The sequence below is a fragment of the Onychostruthus taczanowskii genome, unplaced genomic scaffold, assembly GCF_017590055.1.
Source record: "Onychostruthus taczanowskii isolate IOZ18803 unplaced genomic scaffold, ASM1759005v1 scaffold4, whole genome shotgun sequence".
Lineage (NCBI taxonomy): Eukaryota > Metazoa > Chordata > Aves > Passeriformes > Passeridae > Onychostruthus > Onychostruthus taczanowskii.
Genome location: NW_024501459.1, coordinates 4,040,248 through 4,063,237, shown reverse-complemented (window position 1 = coordinate 4,063,237; position 22,990 = coordinate 4,040,248). Strand labels below are relative to the sequence as shown.

Genomic DNA, 22,990 nt, shown 5'->3' with positions numbered 1-22,990 from the left:
TGGTTATTCTACAGTAATTCTAGTTTTCTTGGATAGCACTAATGCATGGTTTAGTGCTTAGTTTCTGCTGCCTTCAGCATCCTGCTTCATTCAAAGCAGAGGAGAAGCAGCATTAACTTATCTTAGAAATTATTATTCCTACACTCTTACCTCAAAAACAAGCTCAAAATTGAGCTTGGGGATTTAATGTAAGAATATTTCAGTGAGAGCACCATAGCCATGCCCTAGGTATTTCTCACCTGCCTCTTCTACTTGGAGAACTGCACAAAGGCCTCTTCCCATCCAAACTACAAGTGGGAGTAGAGAGCCCTCACCAGGAAAAGCTGGCTTATTTCTGCCCTCCCTGAAGCCTGTGTGAGGATTCCAAAGGGCTAAAAAAGAAGGGGGACAGAAACTCCTCTGCTTACTGATACAAACCTCCAGGCAGAAGGTTTCTTCAAAATATCTTTGCAATGAAGAGGAATGGCAGGCAGATAAAAAATAAAATAAAATGACAATAGCCAGAGGGTAGGGTCCCACCTCCAGACACAAACACACCCAGCTCTCTCTTTGAGCTGCAACAAGCCAGAGCACTCAGTAGAATTAACATGTGAACCTTCATCCTGTAAAGAAAACCTGAAAAGATTTCTCAGAGAACAGGGAGCGAGAGAGGTGGACTGGGGTTAACCTCTTGTGGTGCACCTGACCCTCTAGTCCCACCTGATGTTCAGATGCTTTTGCTTCTCAAGCACAGACAGCAGCTCCTGTGGCTTTCAGGCCATTTTTCTTGCCCCTCTGGGTGCTCAAAATCAGAGCAAGCACAGAAGTGGCACATGTAAGAGTTACAAAGAAATCCTGAACCCCACTTCCATGGGCTGTGCTCAAACCTTGAAAGACTGCATTTTGTAAAGAGCTTTCTTCATACATTTACAGTTTTTCTACATTTACAGTTTTGTCAAAATTGTTATAAAACATTTATTGACAGTACAAACAGAAGAAATTTTTGTAAACTGAAATTAAAGCAGAAAATGGCTTTAAGTCATTTTTGACCAGCCAGCTGTACAAAAGCTTAAGCAAAGCAGCAGTTAGGGAGGATGGGTTTGGAAGAATCCACAAGGAGTTCAGGAGATGTCATGCCTTATTAGATCACCAAAATAAGCTGTTATTGTCTTCAGTTTGTTATTGAGAAAATTTTGTTCTATTTCAACTTTCCCTCCTGGCCCTGCTAAGGAAGCCACCTGAAAAACAAAGAACAAAAATTAAACCAATCAGTGTACAGGAAAAGAGGCAAAACCCCAAACCTTCTAAAGCACAAACAATCAGAAAAAATATCTGTGCTCTGTTAATACTGGTGGAAAATGTTCCTTGGCAGCTAATGCCTCTGATCCTCTTTTTATGTCTCCTTTTACTCACAGAAGCCGTTTGTGGCTTGTGACTGAAAAACCTTCCTCACCCAAATCACGAAAACAAGAGGATTTCAGAGCCAAAGCGAAACACTCAGAAGTTGACATGCTGTGCTGAGGCAAGAGATGCTAAACTCTGGTTTGCATGGTACTTGGCATTTGAGACGTGCCAGTATAGCAAAAAGCAACCTATAACCTGTGCTTGAAAGATGTCACATCCCAAATGTTGGGGGAAGAGTAAAACCAATTTTAGTAATTAGAATTTGGAAGCATAAAGGTGGCACTGAAGAGTGGCAGGGTGGAAAGGAACACCCCAAACAAATCCAAGCCCCAAATATGCAGAGAAACTCACAAAAAAAGGTCACAGTTAATCGCTGTTTCTATTGCAACCAAAGAAAAAGCTGCTGTCTGCACTGGAGTCGCAGGCAGTGCTGAGGGCAAGGCTGGGGCAGCAGTGCCTCTGCAGGCTGGGGGAGCCTGTCAGGCAGCACCGGTCCCAGCTTTGCGTTTATGATCACTGCAGTGAGAATTTCACCATTCATGCTCTGTTGGACTGAGCTTGGTGCACACATTTAATGCTTAATATTTACAGACAGACACCATTTCACAGAGGACTTTGCATTTTGGACTGGAGCATGCAGTATTCTCCCCTCTCCTGCTCCTATTCAGGTTGCCTCTGAGGGATAACAGCTTACGGCCATCAATTCTTCATCAGGAGAGACCGCACAGTCAGAAGGACAAACTTCAAAACTGAACATTATCAGCTCAGCTTTTTTCCACTCCACTTTGGACCCTGAGGACCTGTCCTGTGGGGGGAGTCCATGCTCCACAGCCAGTTCTGCTCCATGCTGCCATTCTCCCAGGCTGCTGCAGGAAAATTGTTTCTATATTTCCCCATGCAGGGAAATTCCCAGGCAAAGTTATCAGGGTCTACAAGCCTGCAGTAGATTTTAAATCATCTTTAAGCAGAGATGATGTTAGCAGCTGAAACTTTAAGTTCAAGCTGTGTTATTAACACTTCTAAAGCCCCTTGAGACTTGACTCTGTAGTGCAGGTTTAAATATAAACATGTTGAACTTCCTCTATTTTATCGTGAGTAAAAAAACAGCTTACTATCAAGAGAAAATAACAGATTAATTTAAACTACACTTTGAACCTTAATTGACTTGTTCAGAAAACTGCCACACTTATCTAAATCAAGCATTTACTTTTCTGTTTTGATTTTCTCCCTTTTAATTTTTTTTGTTTTTGCAGACAAAAACAAAAGTGTGAGCAGTTTCTTCATCCTTCAGCTTCTGGTGATAGGAAAAAACGCTCCGCGTTCTTGTCAGAGAGGAACCTGCCACTTAAGTAAAAAACCAGAGGCTGGCTGACTTATAAATAGCACAAGAATCTAAAACTGGCAAGTGATCAGGAATGTTAATTTTACAACTTATCTGTTCTTACTTGAAATCCACAAAGCATTGTGGGTTGATCCATAGTTTTTCTAGGAAGATGTTAACTTTTGATTTTTTACAAACAGCAGCTGGAATGTCCCTTCCAAAAAGCATTAAGAGGTTTTGCACTTTATAGCTGATGTCACTTAAGTATTTTAAAATATCAATTGGATTAGTCAGTATAAGAATACAGAAATTAGTGTATTGGGGTTATGCACTCCTGCTTTCTGGGCACAGTTTGTGCCACTAGCATATCTAAGTATGACTAATGCATTGATATTAAACACTAGTATTTACTAAACATTTCTCTTAAAAGGCCAAGTAAAACAAGATGCCCCTACACTGATGGGTGGTATCCACCAAGGGACAGCTGAAAATTTACAGAGGCTGTGTCTAAGTGTTGAACCCAGGATAACTATGATTAATTTCAAACAATGAAACATTGGGTATTTGATAGACCCAATGGTGAAAAAAAAATTAAATAAACACACGGGAATAAGCTGTGCTGTGACAGATCTGGTACTGTACGCTCTTTAACACGCCCGATACACAGAGGAGAGAAATGCAAATCCTCTGTGACAATGCTTAGTTTTAAATTGCTGGAGGTTGCAGATTTAATTACGTAGGAGTTGCCAAGTTTTCCTCAGCAGGGCTCAGACAACCCCGACAAGTGTAGTGAGGGAAGGCTGCCAGACACCAAGCTTCAGAAGGGTCTGGCCTGGCAGAGGGACACCCTCTAAAAATAACAGCAGATTGAGGAATGATGCTTTGAGAAAAACAAAGGTGCTCAGCTATTTTTAGAGATACCAATAAACATCTCCTGTTTTTGCAGTGCACTATAATGCTGAATACAGAAAGGCTTCTTAATTTCTTTTAAAAACTTGACTAGTTCAAAATGTATTTGTTTTGCACTTTCTTGTGTACATACAGTGATTCCCTGCTGGCAACTCTCCTTACCCTGGTTTATTCTTTAGTCCAAACCCACATTACCGGGGTGGACAGATATTGCCTCCTTTGCTGCGCTGCTGTCCCTAGGCAGAGGTAAAGGCTGCAACTTCATTTAACACCTCCCTGCATCCCTCTCACCTTCATCCTTCAGTTCAGTGACTATTGCTAAAAAGAGTCCACAGCTACAGCCACAACCAAAACACATCAAAAAAGCAGCCAACAGGTTTGAAAAGGAGACATCAGAAAAGATGAAAATATGAAAGGGGAAACAAACATAGAAGATTACTTCAGGAGCACAAGTTGCTTGAGGTGCAAACTTCCCTTACATTTTTCAAGTGTACTTTTGATCTTTAAGGTTTTCCTACTGGTCTTGGGGTTTTTTTTACATTTTTTAATCATACTGAAACTCTTTTAGTAAAGTAACTTCCCATCTGTTCCAGCCACCAACTAATATAACTGTGGACAAAAAACTTACCATATTTTTTTCTTCCCTCCTAGAAACTTTTCTGAGGTATGAAAAGTACAAGTTTTTTGACTTGACATGCAGTAACACAAGGACGCTGTGAATCAATTAATTTTATAGAATACTACTAAAATGAAGAATCCCCTCCCCCTGTATTCAACCTAAAAGCTAAGGGGAACAAAACCCAACCCACCTGAAAAAGAAGAAAATGGTATTCTTTGCACTGAACACAATAAAATGCTCTCAGGCAGGATTTTTGAAAGTGTACAGATATGCATGTGAATAATGACACCATCACAGTGGTGCTGTCACCCTTTAACAGGCCAGACATGCATTTATTTTTTTCTTACTTTGTGTAGGAAAATTATGATTCAGTATGCAAGCGTTATGAGCTTTAGGAAGACTGAAGTTCAGAAGTATCACTCTGGCTTGGTGTATACTGTGGGTAACTTCTGGCTTTCTCTTTCATCAAGGACAGAGAAAACACCTGAGTTTCAAGTGGGCTGCTTAAAAGCTGTTGTTATTAACACAACAGTCACAGCTGAAGTGTATGCAATTACATTCACTTAGAAATTATCAGCCTCCAAAACACATCAAGCCATGGTCTTTTACCTGCCAACTCCCCTAATACCTAAGCATCTTAAAAATACTATCAAATCAACCTCTGTTCATTTATTGGCCTCTCACTCCCTGCTTTGCTCACTGTTCTATTTACTCCTAAAGAAAGATTACTCTGCTCGGCAAGTCCTATTTGGCTAGTCTCCATTTTAAAATATAACAGGTGAAAGAGAGAATTCAAATAAATAAATGGGTTTTACTCATCTTCACACTCCCTTCACTGAGCAGTCATTTTTAACAACTGGTCCTTCACAAACAGAAACACGGCAACACAGAAACATATTTTTCCATCCAGGCAGTATATTGCAGACAGAACAAGGCCTCAGTTTCTAATTCCAGATTTTTCTCAAAGTGATTGATGGAGATGAGGTGAGAACAAAGAAAATAAAAAAAAGTACCGCATAATGTGTATGTTTTGTAGGACCATCAAGGTCCAGAACACTTTGCTTAATTCTAGGTTCATAGAACTACTCTACACCAGACAAGAAACAAAAAGCCATTCCTGTATTCTGACAGTATTTGAAATAAAAGCCATGTCTGAGACACCAACATTTAGGACCGCAAAACCTCCAAACAACAGCACAATTTGACAAAATGAGACACAGCTACCATAAACAACAGCATGCCTGTCTTCAAAGAATGGGGATGTTTTAAACGATCGCTAAGGCACCATCCAGTATCTGAGCTGCTAACCATGCACAAGTAGGATAAGTAATAACCTCCCAATTCCCCATTACTCCATCTCCCAAACCTGGCTAGGCTCCTAAAGCTGCTGATGTGGTTATCTGTCTCACAACAGACCAGGTCACCAACATTTCAGGCTCACCAGTTTATTCCGGGGAGCCATCATGCATTCTGACAACATTGCGACCATCAGTAACTGAGTACCACTTCCACATCGGGATGAAAAGAACAGATTCCACCATTAGCAAGAAGGTCCTACAGCAACAAATTGCAGGTTCCTCCTTCTTTGCTGCAAATATTAACATGCAGAAGTATTATCTGGTACAGAAAAGAGTCTGTGAAAGAGATTGGACTACCTGGCATGACTCCATTTCCTAGAGGTGAGTACACACTTCTCACTCTGCCCAGTGAGGCAAAGCACAGCTTCATAAACACTTCATAAATTACATTTATGAACTACATAACAGGCAGTGATAAATATACATATTTTTCAATGTATGTGTACACACATAATAATTATTCCTCATTATTCCTAGCTAGAAAGAATATTGTTAAAGATTAATTCAACCTAAAACCAGACTTGCATACATTTCAAATTTTCTAACATGTTTGTAAACAAGGAGACATGCAATTCAGGGAAATGTTTTTATATTTCTTGTAAATGAACCAACCATCTTGCACTGGTTCGCTGCTCCCTCTTGAGGCAGAAGTACAAAAGTTCACTTCTCTGAGACCTAAACTCCGTTGATTGTTTTAAAGGGAATGCAAAGAGTCCCATTTCACTCAACAAGACCAACTCCACACTGACGTGGCCATGTCTGCAGAAGAAGTAAGTGCTGTTTTTGCAATAAAGTCAAGTGGAACAAGGCTGGATATTTTGTCTACCAATAAGGCAATGAACGCCAAGTCCTCTGACACAGCTAGGGCAAGGTCAGCTACCACCCTGCTTTCCCCCCAGCAGCAGGATCCCTGTACCCCTATTTAATGTCTGCTATGTAATAGTGATCTGATAGCTATCTTTCATAAAAATTACATATTTTCCACTAAACTTGAACCACCTTAACTAATGGTTAAAGTTTTTTTTTTATTGCAAGATTGCTTCTAACTACTGGGTTTTTAAATTTTTTTTTTTAATTTATTTTTTATTTTCATTTTGCTGGAGATTCACAGCCCTGGAAGTGTAGTGGCAGAAAATTCAGAAACTTCATTCTTAAATACAGCCAGAGATTTTGGTAGTCAAACCCATAATAGTCTTCTGTGAACCAGAGTATTCACCAAGGTCATGTTTAGGACATGTTTGACACACCTCTGTCAACACAGGATGAAGACACTTTCTTAAACAGTGGGCTTGATTAACATTCTCTTTCCCCCTCTCAGATCATCAAACTTTTGGGTTATTTTTGTTTTAATACTGCCACTATTTCTCAAGAAAGGCATAAGGAGCTGATTTCACTTCCTGAGAGTAGCCCATAGCCTGGAACACTGAACTGAACAGAACTGAGGACCTCAGCCATGAACTTTTAACAACTGAGCCATGTTTTTGAGCAACAGCTGTTAGTCTGCAGCTACCTGTGTTAAACCAAACCCATGGATGTAATCAACATTATTCAGAGCCAACTCCACCAAGACGTAGAGACGTAGAGATGATACCTGGCCCAATCACCCAGAACCCAGCTCTTCTGAAGAAAAAAGTGCAGGCCTGTGGGGAGTACTCCTGCATGCTTTTGTGGAAACAGAAGTGAAATGTAGATGCCTTTGGCCATTTAGAAAGCCAGTAAAAAGTGCTCATGAGTAGAGCAGAAAACTCTCTAAGGTCACTCTTCATCATGGGAATGAAATATTTGATAAAATGCAGTGTTAGAACACGATGTTGTAATTAGAGAAACTCTACCTAAAATTAAGGTCCCTGTTCAAGGATTCATAAGCCAATTTGACATTTCACCAGCCTGAAATGCAAAACGGAATTGAATAATCACCTGCCAAAGCTATGGTGCTGTGCACAGCATGGACTTAAGAGTCTGCTAATACTCAGGCCATGCGAATTTCAGCCTTTTTCTCAAGCCAGCTGTTTGTCAGCAACAATTCCACAAGCCACCATATGGCCTGATGCCCTGCCTACACTAAGTCAGATGCAGTTTTTGGAAAAGCAGGAAGAAGTCCTGGGAAGTCCAGTGCACCTTGCCTGTGAGAACTGCTTCCTTCCTTCCAAAAAGCTAGAAGACATAATTAACATAGAAAGTACACAGAGGAAACTAAACCAGACACTCAGGGGAATTGTTAGTCATGTAACTGCTTAAAAAAACCCAAAACTTCTACCAAAAATCTCTAATACAAAAAACCCCACATCAGTGCCACAAATTCTGTGTTTATCACACATCACTTCAGTGCAAGCAGCCTATAAGGAACCACACACCTGTGTACACCAACAGTACCACCCTGGAGGGCAGTGACTGTAGGCTGTGATTTCCTGCAACTCCTTTTACATAAACTGACAGCCATGGAGTCTGAGACTCACCAACTTATCAGATAGTGAGAGCTGGTTAAAATATATTTTTTGATATTTTTATAATTATGTATGTGCCTAGTAATTTGGCTTTGAAACTTCTACAAGAAACTCCATTCTGTTGCTTTAAGAAGAAACAATGTCAAAACCATGGAAATAATCTTCTACTCCCATTTGTAAATATACCAAAAATACTGCAAACACAGAAATCACTTAACACAAGGGTTAAATTTAAAAACACAAATACCCCACATTCAGCTGAACAGACTTAAAAGTCTTATGTATGTGTTTATAATACTTATGTTTTAAGTCAGCTGAGCATTTTATTCATTACCAAGACCTCATCCAGTAACACACCTGGTTAATATCAGCATTCCGAGGCAGAAAATACACAATATTGTTGGTGATCTTCTTGGAGAGCCTGAAAATTTCAAATGTAGAAGCTAGTAAAGGAAAAAAACAAGAATGGGGAAGGAAAAGTTTCTTTATATTGATTCATTTTGAAAGTATGTCTCAATTTCAGCTATTATACAATTAAATTGTAGTTAATCTTTTGAGTGTGTGGGTAGGATTCTCTTCTGAAATGCAGAAACTCTATTTCACCATAAGTGCCCTAAAAGTAGAAAAATACCCCCAACACTCACTTTTCATGAAAATTTAACAGAACAACAGAGAATTATTTGACAAATTTGAATGTTTGTAGCTAGTATATTTGGCTTACATTTGTTTTTTAATCCACTTTGTGATATCTCTCACACATTTTAGCAAAAAAGGGACCAAATTAACATCATTCTGTGACAAAAGAAACCCCACACTTAATATATAATGAAACTATTATGTTAATACCTTCCCAGATGAATGAGTGCTCAGTATCACTGTTAATAAGCTAGTATGCAATTCTATATTAATTAAAAGAGTTAATATTTTGCTTGCACTCTTCTGTGATTTCCCAAGTCACAGGCAGGTGCTATGACTGAGAACAGTTTTAGTAAGGTATTTTAAATGAGGTATTCCCTTTATGAATCAATTAAAAAGTAGAATTAACGACAAGGTCATAGTTCACACAACCAGTTTTTATTTTATCTATCTCTCTATCTCTCTGTATATATACACACACACACACACCACGTCAATTTGATTGCTATGTGGTATTTTAATAAAATAATTTAAAGGAGTTAAAACTGCTGAATTAATGTTTCAAGTTGAGAGCTACTCAATACACTGATGGATTTCTTGCTTTCAGGAAAATCTCATCTTTTTTTTGGCAATAAAAAATAAAAATATTTCAATTTAGGTGTGAAGAGGACTAAACAAATGATTTGTATCTGGAACTCCAGCTGCCGGCCGTATCATCCACAGTCGGCCAACTGGGCATGCAAACCCCACGGGAAGAGAGGGAGGAGAGGAAAGGGAGAAGCCCAGCACAAGGCATAACCCGGAAAGGATATCCATCTGGGCAGATCATGGTTTGGATGTCGAAGATTTCGGCAGTGGCGTAGTCGGGCCCGCCCCAGGGCGGGCTGAGGAACACCACGTCGGCGCGCAGGCCGGCCGCCAGCGCCATGAAGTCCCCGCACAGGAAGTCGATGTGCTCGGCCACGCCGTACACCTCGGCGTTGTGCCGCGCCAGGCACAGCTTCTCGGGATCGATGTCGATGGCGATCACTGCCCGTGAGAGACGGCCAACACTGGGATTAACGGGAAGCGGGAATGCCGCCCGACTGGCGGCAGGGCACCGCGGTCAGACACTGCTGCTGAGACAGCCCCACGCAAGGCTCAAGGACCAGACATGGCACTGTCTGCCTAAGAGAGCAAGTCCTTCTTGCCTCAGGTTGGGCAGGAGCCTGACAACTTCAATGGTGTCCATTAGAAACTTACTCTTCACTGTTAAAGAGAAACATTTATCTGTGGCTGGCCACATAGTTCTGAAAATTGAGTTGATAAAGCTCCAACCAACAAAGCCCAAGAGATAGATGACACAAGATTTGTACATAATACAACAGAAATTAAAATTGAGCCAGGAAATACAAAAAGCCAAGTGAGATGTATAGACTGGATCATAGCCTACTAAATTTAATGCAGTAGAAACTACTATTTGTCTTGCTCAAACATTAGTCAGAAGAGTTACATAAAATGGGATGAGTATCTACCAGGAAATATTTTTACAGGAAGTACTCTCAACATTTCACTAAAATATCACTAGCTGGCATTAGACTAACATGAAGTTATCATCACTTTTGTGTACTGAGTTCTGCAGAATCTCCAGGTGATTCCATTCAGTGCTTTAAGTACTGTTCACATGGAACCTGTTTTTTTTTTTGAGTACATAGACTAAGTAAGAACTGGGAAAAGCAGCAGCTTTGACAGAAGTCCACTTTTACCAGTGATCTCCACAGTATCTGACAGACCAGATATTGTGCCACACAAAAACAGCATTGACTAGTACAGCACAAACCCGACTTTGACTTAAAATAGAAAAGCAGATTTATTGGTCCTTTTTGAAAACAGAGAGGTCATATTGTGAGTCTGATGAAGTGAAACAGCTGCTGTTGCTACAGAAGCACCGAAAAAGAAAATAAATCATCAAACAGAGCAGATACCTGAATAGTGTCAGGAAAAAGATTGAAGACACAAAACTAATGCACTGTTTACAACACCTACTTACCTCTTTTTGAGGTCAATGCAAACTGAATAGCATTTCCTCCAACCCCGCAGAACGCATCCACTATGATGTCGCAGTTGAACGACTGACTGACGCGGACGGCAATATGCTCAGCTATTTTCTCAGGAGTAACAGAAAACCAGCCCTCTGCAGAGGAAGGGGAAGAAATGTATTTTAACCTCTCATTTCAAGGTCACCTAATTTAAAAACAAACAACCAAGCCCCACATAAAACTGAAGGTTTAGCATTAATCCCAAGAATTTTGGCTTAGTGCATTCCACCAGGAAATACCGGCTTTGAAGACGATAAACTCTGCTCAGTCCAGAGATTTGCTAAGCAAACAAAGTCTAACTGAAGCAAACTGATATGCCTTAATCTCAGTACATGCTTTGTTGACCTTGCTGCTGCGGATTCTAGTTTATCAAGGAGAAGTCCACGAGCACAGCTATGAAAAACTTTATACATCGTGATGATGCTCTGTAGGAAATGAAACCAGAAATATATTCCTTTATCCATCATTTTATTTTCTTCACCACACTGTCTGGTCTGCGAATTAATCTGCAACTTTATGAGGGAAAGCATTAGAAATTGAAGGCTTACAAACCCAACCAACAAAAAATACCTGGTAACCCTAATTCCTCCTTTACCTATTAATTTATGATTTGAAGTGCTTTGCAAGTGACTGCTGCAAGTCAGAACAAAACAGAATGAAACCAGATCCATCAGCATACTTGGAAGTTTCACAAAATTATTTTATAAAATATAGAAATAGAAAAATACCACTGAGTTTCTGAACATGTCCTGACAAAGTATAATTTGATAAAATCTTCAGCAAATGTAAGGACTAATGCAGACAGGGATGTCCCACACTAAAAGCACTTCTGAAGTCCAAGACTTCTACCAGCCTGTTGGGGGGATGGGGGGGAGGAATTTACCCATGGGTGCAAACACACATTCAGTAGTGCTCCTCCTTTAAGAAAATGAGTAATAAACTGCAAGAAGGACCACAGATTTGGATAGATCCTCACATATACCACCAAGTCAGCACACTTAGTAATGAACACACCTCTGTCTAGTTTAATTCCCTCATCAAACCGGGAGAAGAGCCGGTAGCGTTGTGCCCAGTATTTGAGGAGCTCTGGATCAGCAGCAATTTCAGGAGGTATAGTTCTCAGTGCATTTTTATTCCTCCTCCTCCTTTTTGTCTCCTTCTTCTTCACAGTAATTTTTTCATCCACAGCTGGAAGATACTGCAAAAGTTAAAAGTCACTGTTCTTGTAGGCTAGGGAATGTAATTGGTAGGGAGTGTTAAGATTTAAAAACATTGCTAAATGTTCTTTGTTACTGTTTGCCAGATTATGAAGATTAGAAGCTTTAAATTAAAAAAAAAAGCATTCTGTATTTCAGGGGACTAGTCACAGTCCTAAAAATCGACACGGTTCACCCATTATTTAAGGGCCTGAATCTTCAACTGGAGACAATAAACTCTATGTAATGATGAAACAAGTGGCTCAGCGACCAGTTTAATGCCCTTTTATCAGCAATGAATAAAAACCAATCTAGACAAGAGTTTTACAGTAGGAATCTAACATAACTGAACTACTGTAGGAAGGATTAAATTATATGTAAAAACCTGAATAATCCTGCTTTCCTTTGTTTCATGTTAAATACAAAAGTTCATAATACTGATTTTTTTTTAAATCCTATAAAATAATTTTAACAACATATGCTCCCTAGCGCTCGGCAATGTGCATTTGAACACAAAACTTGACAGTCTGTGCTACCTGAGGTTTAATCACCCTCATCCTTGCAAAGTGTAAAAAAGATACGAATTGCAAACCTGTTAGACCATGTCGAGGATAAACTGACTGTTCATCTATAAAGAAATACTGTCACCATTAAAGACAAGACCTGGGATTCTGGCATTCCAGAAATAAGCTCATTCCACTAGCAGAGCTCTCAATTGCTTTCATTACCCCTCAGACCTAATGAGTCTCATTAAAATTAACAAAATAAATAAGTAATGCGTGACACAGTAACTTGAGAAGGCAGTATTAAGTCCACTGCCAATTCATTTCATCAGTTTGCAGGAAACTGATTTACCTTGGCTGATGTTCTCTGTCTCTGGCTGGAGATAATCAGGAATATCCAGAGGGACAAGCTGCCGCCCACCGCCACGCTCGGGCCTGCCTGCCCCCTGCTCATCGCAGCCACTCGCCGCAGCGTCCTGCACCTCCTCCTCAAGCTTACTCCCTCCAGCTTCTGTGCAGGCTGCACTGGAAGATGGTGGCTCCTGGATTTCAGCATCCAGCGTCGCACTCTGTGTGGCAGCAATGCCCTCCTGACCCTCTGAGTCGCTGCTGCTCACAGACGATGCCTCTGCTTTACCCTGAGGGGTGCCTGTCTGGGATGTGGCTTCCTCCTCAGGTTTACTGACCTGCTTCAGGAACATTTCCACCTGCAATTGTCAAATATCACAGATGATCAGATCTGTTATCCAGAGCACAGCTTAAAAGCCTTACAGTTCAAAAGCACTTGCCACTGCAGGTACTCTCTACTGTGTGTATTTTGAAAACACTAAAATATCCAGACTCAAAACATACAAGTAGTCCTTAACTATTCTCCCTTTTACAAATATTTAGAAACAAGTTGTCTTTGGGAACTAGATGCCAGCTACCTCCAAGAGGTAGCAAAGAGCAACAAAAAATCAACCAACCAACAAAAATGATCAACTGATAAATACAGTAATAAGTCTCACGTAATATCTGAATAGTCACACTTGCCACAGCCCAGGTGACCAAGTTTACTATTTCACAGCTATCTTTCTCTAATTTGCTTTCAGAGATGTACTCTACCTCTCAGGGAAGAGTTTTTTAGCATAAACAAGTAAAATTACCTTCACACATTTGTTGCCTCACCTTCAAGATGTACCAAATGGTGCAGATGGTAAAGGGTTCTGCTGCACAGCAGAGTTCGACATAAGCTCCTAACCAACGCACAGACACCTCTCCAAACTCCTCAAAGGCACATGCAGATGCTCCTTTTTACATTATTGTTGCTCTGAGTGGCTCTAGACCTGGAGGAGTTCCTTACCTGGAAGTCTGAGGAAATTCATAACTTTTTTCCCTTCAATAATTAAAGCTGCCCTCAAACTATATTGGTCCCAGGTACAAAATCAAAAATTAATCAGAAATTATAGCAATGTGACTGGAGTTCAATAAAATATGTATGGCATCACCACCACCAGAAAACAGTGCTTTGCACTTGGATTTTGGGGAATGCCAAGCATCCCAGAAGGGGAAATAACATTAAAATCTGTACCCTCACATTTTCAGAAAGACTTTACTAAGTAAAATCTGCAGTGAACATGTTTCTACTTCTTAGCAATTTCTAAGTTAAAAAAAAAAAGCATAAAGTTTTAGATGAAAATAAATGCAGGTAGCAAAACCCTTTCCAAATTACTAAAAATGTGGAGTTACATGAAATACACTAATCTACACAAAGATTTTCTGTTACTACTGAAATGCCAGCATTAACAACTGGCTTCACATGCAATTTACAATGAAAGCTACTTTTAGTAACAACAAAAACCTACACACACCTCTAAAGCTATGTGCACCCAGATGTTAGGAATAACTTTCACATAACTTGGCCATTTAAGATCGCATTCCTTTTGACAGGGTCTACCAATGCCTTTCCATAGCCATCCTAATCTAAATACTTTTCACATCGGTGGGAGGCAGAGAGGAGGGGGAGAAAACAAGAAAAAAAAGAAAAAAGGAGCAGTGGACTGACATTTAAAAATGCCATCTACTCTGGGCAATTAATATTTTTTTTTCATTTTCATAATACAACAACAGCTAAGGTAACAGAAAAATCTACAAATTACAATAGTGTTAAAAAATAAACATACCTTCTTCAAAGTTTTGCTTTTTTTGCATGTCATTTCAGATTCCTCTGTAAAGAAGATGTGTGTGTTTTTGCTTTTCCTTGGTTTACGCATATCCAAGAATTTGGACTTGAGTTTTGCTTTTTTCTCCAAGTACTGCACACTTCGGTGGGTGAAATTTGGAATTCCACCATACCTGAAAATAGACAGACAGATACATACATTCATAAGGACTTAGTTGGTTAATTTCCAGTTTAGAAGCTTTAACATGAATGTTGATGTTTACAAAAATATTATTTAGACTTAAGTATTTTTTTATTGCTCCATTTAAAATAGGCCTGAGTGTAGTTGCAAAACATTGTACCTTCACAAAAATGTTAAAAATTTTTATTTGAAAATGTTTAACCTAATTAGTTTTAGATTTTTTTTTTCTAGTAGTTGTATAACTTTAGATGAAAACAATTTCCCGGGCCAGCCTGAAGAATAGGAAATGAAAAAAATATCTTGATTAGAAGAATAAAAGATCTTTTTGGTGGCTGTCAAGAACCCCCAAAACAGCTACTTTTACCTTCTGGCAAATGTAATTAAAAAAAACCAACCAACTATAAAAAGCTTCACTGGCCAACACCTGGCAATACTTTGCTAGTATGGCAATATTTCACTAGTATAAAGGAACTTCATTCCATATGAAACAGTTAAAAATCATGATCTCAGCCCACAGGACTCCAGACTGAGAGGACCATTCATTGTCAGAGCCTTTGTGTTCTAATTTAAGTAGCTGACCAACCACTTAACATTTATACAACTGAAAGTATCTCACATGTTACACCTTAGTGTAAAACGTATGGTACTGTCAGTTGAATAAATGATTCCCAGAGACTAACTCTGGGAATCAGCTTCAAAAGTTTAACAAAACGGAAATGGAGATGATTGGTCTATTTCCATAAAAACAAGATGGATGACTTGCTATGAAAAGCCCCACAGTTCCTTTTAAGTAATTACTTTTGTCCTGTGCCACACTTGAAACCCAACACAGAGCAGGTTTCCTCAGGATCTTCCACTGGGTTCTCATCCATATCCAGCTCATGGCTAGAAAAAAACACAAATGACGAAGTCACTTACTGTGAAGAAACCAATCATTTTACAGCTTTACCACTAAAAATCTTGCAAACTGAAAACATTTAAATGTGAGCTTCAAATAAGTTCCTCCACACACTGCTGAAACCAAACCAAGCAAATAACACCACTCTATTCTTGTGCATGAATTTTTGGCATGGTTTGGTTTTTTTACTCAATTCTGTGGACATATGCCCTTCTACTGGGGTATTATAACTGGGGTTGTAATATTCCAACTATTCTGAATGACTTCTTAAAATACTTAATGGCAAACCCTACATGATGAAGACAGTGTTTGTTCACCCTGTTTCTAAATTATCTTCATCATCTACCACGTTATCTATATTATTTATTATTATCTATTATTAATGCTGTGGCAACAGCAAAATACTAGAATGAAACCACAGCTATGTGACTAGCAGGTAACAATTCCACCCACTCCTTCACATTTGAGCCTGCAAATTCATTGGAGAGGAAGAGCCACCTCACCATCTTTGAGACTATATATTTTTAAAGAAGAAAGAAAAAAAACCATGACAAGGCAGATACTGTCTATTTTATGCCTGCTATAGCTCTGAGCATTTTACTGGCAGCATTCAATGCAGTTAAACGAAACAGATTATTTACTGTTGTTCTGGTATTTTCTATACTAATTAGACCTAAATAAGCAAGCTGCCATATGCAATTTAACAATCTTGCACACTTCAGTGGCACAAGAATAGCACCATCACCTTGTACAGTCATCAAGGCCTTACATTGTTTTCATAAAGCACTGGAAGAGAGGAAATATCCACTGCTTGTTGTGAGGCAAAGCAGTAAGCAGTGATGGAAGACTATGTGGCTTTGTACTGACATTTTAACTCTATCCTCAATCAAAGGTATAGTTGGTATAAATCAGAAGGCTCCTGGAGCTGGACTGCATAAGAAAAAAGCTCATGTAAATTTCATGACTTGCCTTCTCTTGACTTTGACACATCTGTATTCAGGAGGCTCTTCATCCTCATCTTCATCTTGGTCATGAAGCAGCAACTGCTTTTTTTCACTTGAATTCGAGCTACATGACTCCTGCAAACCTAAAAAAAGATACATCATATTTTCCTTCTGCATAAATCAGTTCCTTACCTTCCTGTCCCCAAAGAACCCCTGCAGCTACAGCTAGTCAGTATGTGCCAAACACACATCTTTACTTGTCTTTGTTTGAGGGACAACATACTAATAAAGCTTCCAGTATTACACAGTAGTGTTAACAATCTTATGAAGTACCTACTTCAAATTATCTCATCTCTCCATGAAAAATAAAATGCCTACAAGATACAAAATTTGAAACAGTTTCTCCTTGTGTGTAAACTTTGTTTTCCATCTCATTAGCTACGCAAAGATATTCACACAGATTTAGAAAGGGAAGATTTAAACAGTCCTCTCATTTCTTTTTCAAAAGGAGATCTTCTTTTCACTTCTCCCATTCCAGCTCTACTGTAGGACCAAGCTGGGACCACATCTGCTTCCTCCTCCCTTAGAAAGTCACTAGCAGCAGACTTAAGTCTCAGCTGCAGTATCAAGACTAAGATAAATAATTAAATATGCACTAACAGGGATCTCTCACCAATATCTGTAGTACATCTGAAGATTTATGAAATACATTTTCTGTTAAAAGCATTTCTGGCTGAAGAACACATGCAATATACAGGTTCGAGAGGAGAAATCATCCAAAGAAGCAAAGGGAAGAAAAAGGAATTGAGTATGTAATCATTCCACAAAATACTTAATTGACATTTTAAAAATGGCATAATACAGACATGCCCTTGTTTCTTACATACAACTACCTAGAGAATTCTGATAATCAACTTTATCTGACTTTGTATTACCTGACTGGTTAACACTCTTATTTTCACAAGATGCTCTCCTTTTTCTGCTTCCTCCATCACAGGGCTCCTTCTCGCTTCCACTGTCAGATGAACTCTGCTCTTCAGCATCTTCATGGGCTACTGTTAGAGCAGCACTACTCTGCTCCACTTCCTCCAAATTCAGATTTAAATTACAAATCCCAAAGATTATTTCACTGTGGGGCTCAGCACTTGAAGGGAGCGTTTCCTCACTTCTGGTGTTGGAGGGAGACAGCTCCAAGCTCAGCACTTCATTGTGGTCAGGTCCCGGGCTAACCAAGCCCATTTCTCCTGAAAATCCAGTCTCCTGTGTAACCCCATTAATTTCCACCTTGTCACCATGTGAGCTCTCAGTAGTCCATCCTTGACTTGTCCAGTACTGAAACTGTTCCCAGTAATACCAGTACAGCTCACTATAATGCTGCTCCCATTCTTCCTTAGTATCTGGACTACTCCAAGGCTCAGAGGCTGTGATGCCCTCATATGATGAGACCTTCTGGTGCTTTTCCAACCAACTTTGCCAAAGAAGGCCTTCTCCATACTCATTCCAGTACTTCTCCCATTTTTCCTTAAGTCCACTGGATAAAGCCTCACTTGCAAGGCTTTCTGAACTTTCACAGTTCTCTTCAATTACAGCCTGAGGTTTGCTGCTCATCTCAAATTGCTCTGTAGCTAGGGCCAGCTCACCAGAAACAGACTGGATAAAACCACCACAAGCTTCATCCTGGCACTCCTGCCCCATTTTATCCTTGTGTTTTTGCTGTAACTCTTTTTTCTTCGTCTTCTTTTTCTTTTTCATAATCTTCATGTTATTTTTCTTTCTATAATTTTCTGTTTCCTAAAAGATAATGGAAAAGTTAGAAGTCCACAACATATACACAATCTTGTCCTCTCTCCAGTCACATTCCTGTTTCCACTGGAACCCTCCCTCTCAGTGCAACCCTGCTGTTAGCTTTCTCCCCAAAAAGGCTGCAGAGTTTCTGGCTCTGACAGGGCCCTGCTACATAACCTCAAATGACACTTATGAGGAAGTTGTGAGGAAGAGCTGTAGAAACACACAAATACAAAAGACCAGAATGACAGAAAGAAGTGGAGCTGCTAAGTGGGAAGTCATTAGCAGCTCAAAGATTCAGAAGGAAAGTCATCAACAAGAAACACTATAAAATCCTAAAGGGAAGTTGGTCAGGAATTGAAGGGTGACAAGGTTGAGCTTAACAGCAAAATACTGTCTTGGTAACATCAAGATTTTGTTTCATGGGGCTGTGGTAGCTGACCCTTACTTTTACCTAGTATCTGCCCTATAAGGAAACACTTTTTAGAGTTTTATTAGGATAGCAAACATAATGCTCCACCTCATAGAATGTTAAATACTTGCTATTTTTGGATTCTGTACACACACACACAAAAAATCATTCTGTACTCAAAAACTCTATAAATCCTGCAGCTGAATCTGTTTGTCTTGAAGAGAGTGGCCCAAAAGAGGGGAGCAATACCTTTTCCATCCCACAATAATCTCCAAGATGGCTAACAGAAATAGGAAACAAGGAAACAACAACCTCCTGCCCAAACAGATGGCCCTTTCATTTGTGCAGTAAAACCATTTCACTCGTTACAACAAACTTGTCTACAACAGTTATCTGATGGAACAGAAGACAGAAACCTGTTCCTGAAAGGAACACTAAGGTAACTTGTTGGTTTTATCAATTACAACTTCACTTGTTTCAGAGGGACTTCCTGTGATGACAAAACTCACATGGACAAAGGACTGTGAATGTATGCCCCAACAGCTGCAATCCTTAGTTTTGTTACACTGACAAAAATGTCAGGTGGACTATAAAGTTAAAACGGAAGAACTGGCATTGATCTTTCATCCACATCCCTCATGTTATTATACACAGTCCAATGCACAATGCTTAGCAGTAATCTAATAAGAAAAAGCATTATTTTCCCATTCAACTTATTTGCAAACTACTACACATGAACAAAAACTGTACACATACTTTGGGTTGAAGTTGCATACCTGTATGGTCTATTTACAAGTTATCCATTAAAATCACATACAAGTTTCTCCTATTTATTTACAAATTAATTAGGTCAGAACCATGCAGTGCTCTGTCTCACTGTCAGGGAAGGCTGTATTCCATAAAGAGGACACTGTGAATATTGCACTGTCTTTTTGTCATCAGTGAAAACTTCAGGCCCCTTCAAAAGCCCAAATGCTCCCTCTGGGAAGCAGAGCACCAAAGCCTCACTCCTGCCCTTTGGAACAGCCTGGCTTTATCAGCTGCAAGGGGGATTTGAAAAACCTGCTGTTTACATTACTATCAAAAGCTAAATGGTTAAAGCAGACAGTGTGAAAACACATGCTCAGACTGGAGTGTACTAGCTGTCTTGATGTGCAGCATCAGCTTTATCACAGCTGTTTTAAATCACATTTCTCTAGTCACAAGAGCAGTACAGACGGACACATAAAGCACAGCCCTGACCCTGTTTAGTCCAACTGGCAGAGGGGTTTTACAACCTGGACAGACCAAGGTGCTGTGTGCTGTTACCAGGATGCAATGCAGGCAGCATAAAAGGCAGCTCAGATGCACTTCCATGCACTGCCATCTCAGAAATAACTGAGAGGAGACACGTCCCTAGGTCTGGAAACACTACACAAACAGAACAAATAAAGAAAGTAAAGATTTACCACAAAGTCCCTGTGGGCTGACTGTCCACCAAACTGAAGAGGCAATCCCATGCTCTTCATAAGTTCAGCTTCAGAGTCTAATTCAACTTCTTCCAGGTCCAGGGCATGATTAGCATTCACCTTTAATCTCACATTGGGACAATGGTTCTCCTCCTCAGATGCTTGTTCTTCCCCTGTTAACAAGTTATATTCATGAATATAATCTGTTTCTGACACCTCAATGCCACAGCAAAGCACACAAAAGATAGCAGAACTGCCTCTTATGTTTTCTTTCTCACTTAAAAATCTTCCTCATAAACAGCTCAATTTCTGCATAACTATCAGTAGGAATCAAAATGTAACTTCAACAGCCAAAGCACTGGACTGGGTCTGTCTGTAAAGGAGTTAAGCTCTCCATAGCAGTCTCTATGGCACTGTGTTTGGGATTTGTGGCTGAGACAGTGTGGATAGCACACTGATGTTTTGGCTACTGCTAAGCAGTACTCACACAGCCTCCATAACCTTCTCTTTGCCCGACTCTGCCCTCCCCAGCAAGCTTGCACTTCTATCAAATTGTTAAACAAAATCATACTAAAAATAAAATTACAAATATTATTGAGAAAGTAGGAGCTGTATATGGATAAAAATTATGAAATCAAAAGCTCTTGACTCAGTTGAGAATACTGAAACATTCAAGGTTTTTGGTTTGGTTGTTTAGGATATATTTACTGCCAAATTATCACATAACATGAGACCTTTCCATTTTTAACTGATTATTCTCACTGCAAATCACTCATACATATACAAAAACATAATTTACAATCTCCTTCTTTCATTCCTCTCACATTGCCTCAATCTATTCTGTGGTGTTATTTATCAGCTTCTATTTCTGCACAGATTTCCTTTCAAATCAAGATATTACGCTGCTGGATCTACCAACACAGCAATGATTAAAAAAGATACCAAAACAATTATGGTCAGATAGGCAAACATGAGGAATGCAGGAGATGGAGTAAGGAAGTGGTGTTGAATTTGTTAGAGAGTATACCATGATAATTCCTAGATTACAAGCATGCCAAGTGAGAGACTTACTTTTCTGGTTCTCCTCATGTGATTCATTGTATATATGTGAATCATAATTTTCCCCATCAGTGCTATTGCACTTCTCTACTTCTGGCTCAGCAGATTAACTAGCAGCAGCTAACGTCCTAGGCTGGGGTACAGACAGAGGAGACAAACATCTAGGATCCACAGACCCTCCATTATGCAATCAGTATTGAATTAAGTTGAAATTATGATTTCAAGGGATCAGGGATTTCAAGGGATCACCAGGTCAGGAATGTGTGATATAATCTGTTCCATGCACCAGGTGAATATTATGTGAGCTGGTAAAGTTTATCTGGACAGAAATAAGCACTGCACTAGGTTTGACACAAATTTCTACATCAATATTATGGTAACCTGAAAGCTATGTAAATTTTAAGTTATTATTCACTTCTGTCTCCATAGCAAAAGTACTGAAAAACACAGAAATAGGAACAACTTAAATAACCACAAATAACTCACTTTGAGACTGCACCTCACATTGCATAGCACATTGCATTAGCTTACCTGTACTGTCATTGTCATCTTTGACATAAAATCCTTTTAATCCCAGTTTATATAATTTTCGATCTCTGTAAAAATAAAGACAGACACAGATGCAGAAAGTCACCATTGAAACAATGTTTTTTACAGTAAAAGCAATCATTCAGTGGAAAAAACCTCCCCAGGGATGCAATAAAATCCCCAGCATTGGACGTTTCAAGATGATCCTTGATGGGGTACTTAACCTCTTCTAGGCTCCGCTCCCACGAAAGGCTGGACCAAGGGACCTTTCCCAAGGTCCCTTCCCACACGGGCTGCCCTGTGACTACAGACGCGCGAAACAAATAAAAAGTAACAACGTCTGGAAAAGGCAACACTTTAATTGAAGCCTGACGGGAAAGCCCAAAGGAGCGAGGCTCAGAAAACGCCGCACTAGGCGGTACACTCCGGAATGAAATGTTCCGCTCCTCCTCTCTTTGAGGAACCGGCTGCTCCCCTGCGGACGGGGGGCGCGAAGGGGGCGGCAGGGCGCGCTGAGCCCCGGCCAGGGATCGGCGTCTGGGGGCTCCTCTCACCCTTTTCTGCTCCCCCCACCAGTGATAAACATACCGGGGTGCTTCTGGGCACAGCCCCGCAAATCCCCGCTCCGCCCGCATTCCCTGGCGCAGCAGCGCGGCCCTTCCCGCCCGCCCCAGCCGGACGCTCCCGGGCCACGGGGGTGCGCCCGGCGCTACTCACTCGACGAAGGCGCGGGAGCAGAGGCACAGGATGCCGCCGGCCGCCCCCGCCCGCAGCAGCAGCTCGGCCACCAGCCTCGGGCCCGGCTCCTGCACCATCGCTGCGGCGGCTCCCACGCCGGGCCGGCCCCGCCGCCGCCTTCCGCCGGAACCGCCGCCCGCGCCCGCCCCGCCGCGGCCGGGAGAGCGCCCCGAGGCGGGGCCTGCGCTTACAGGGAGCTTGCACGAGGGTACGAGCGTGTTGGTGGGGTTCAAAGAGGGTCAAAAGGAGCGGGGAAAGGGCATTACAGCAAGAGCCTGCGGTAAAAGATGGAGCTGTCAAAATCTGGTAAAACCGGGAGCGGGAAGCTGAAGCGAGCAAGGCGTTTTTGGAGTAGTGAAGGGAGCAGAATCACAGAATGATTGGGTTGG

The 22,990-nt window shown here is 40.5% G+C and overlaps 1 protein-coding gene across 1 annotated transcript; it reads right to left on the bottom strand.

The window, feature by feature from the left end:
* Positions 1-458: 458 nt before the first annotated feature.
* Positions 459-22,707, bottom strand: TGS1 (trimethylguanosine synthase 1). The gene is made up of 13 exons (XM_041412986.1): positions 22,581-22,707; positions 21,867-21,931; positions 20,277-20,449; positions 17,567-18,422; positions 16,657-16,774; positions 15,588-15,674; positions 14,610-14,781; positions 12,800-13,154; positions 11,763-11,936; positions 10,700-10,843; positions 9,483-9,699; positions 8,392-8,470; positions 459-1,217 (listed from the first exon to the last, which is right to left on the bottom strand). Exons 1-13 carry the CDS (start codon positions 22,676-22,678, stop codon positions 1,101-1,103), a joined length of 2,655 nt encoding a protein of 884 aa, XP_041268920.1. The 5' UTR covers positions 22,679-22,707; the 3' UTR covers positions 459-1,100.
* Between the last annotated feature and the right edge of the window lie 283 nt (positions 22,708-22,990).

Excerpts from the sequence above, each read along its gene's own strand:
- TGS1 (XM_041412986.1), bottom strand. The coding sequence starts at position 22,678 with ATGGTGCAGGAGCCGGGCCCGAGGCTGGTGGCCGAGCTGCTGCTGCGG. Across the intron at positions 10,844-11,762 it reads GGGAATTAAACTAGACAGAG|AGGGCTGGTTTTCTGTTACT; the intron begins GTGTGTTCATTA and ends CTTCCTCTGCAG. Across the intron at positions 1,218-8,391 it reads GGAATGCTGATATTAACCAG|GTGGCTTCCTTAGCAGGGCC; the intron begins GTGTGTTACTGG and ends TTTGTTTTTCAG.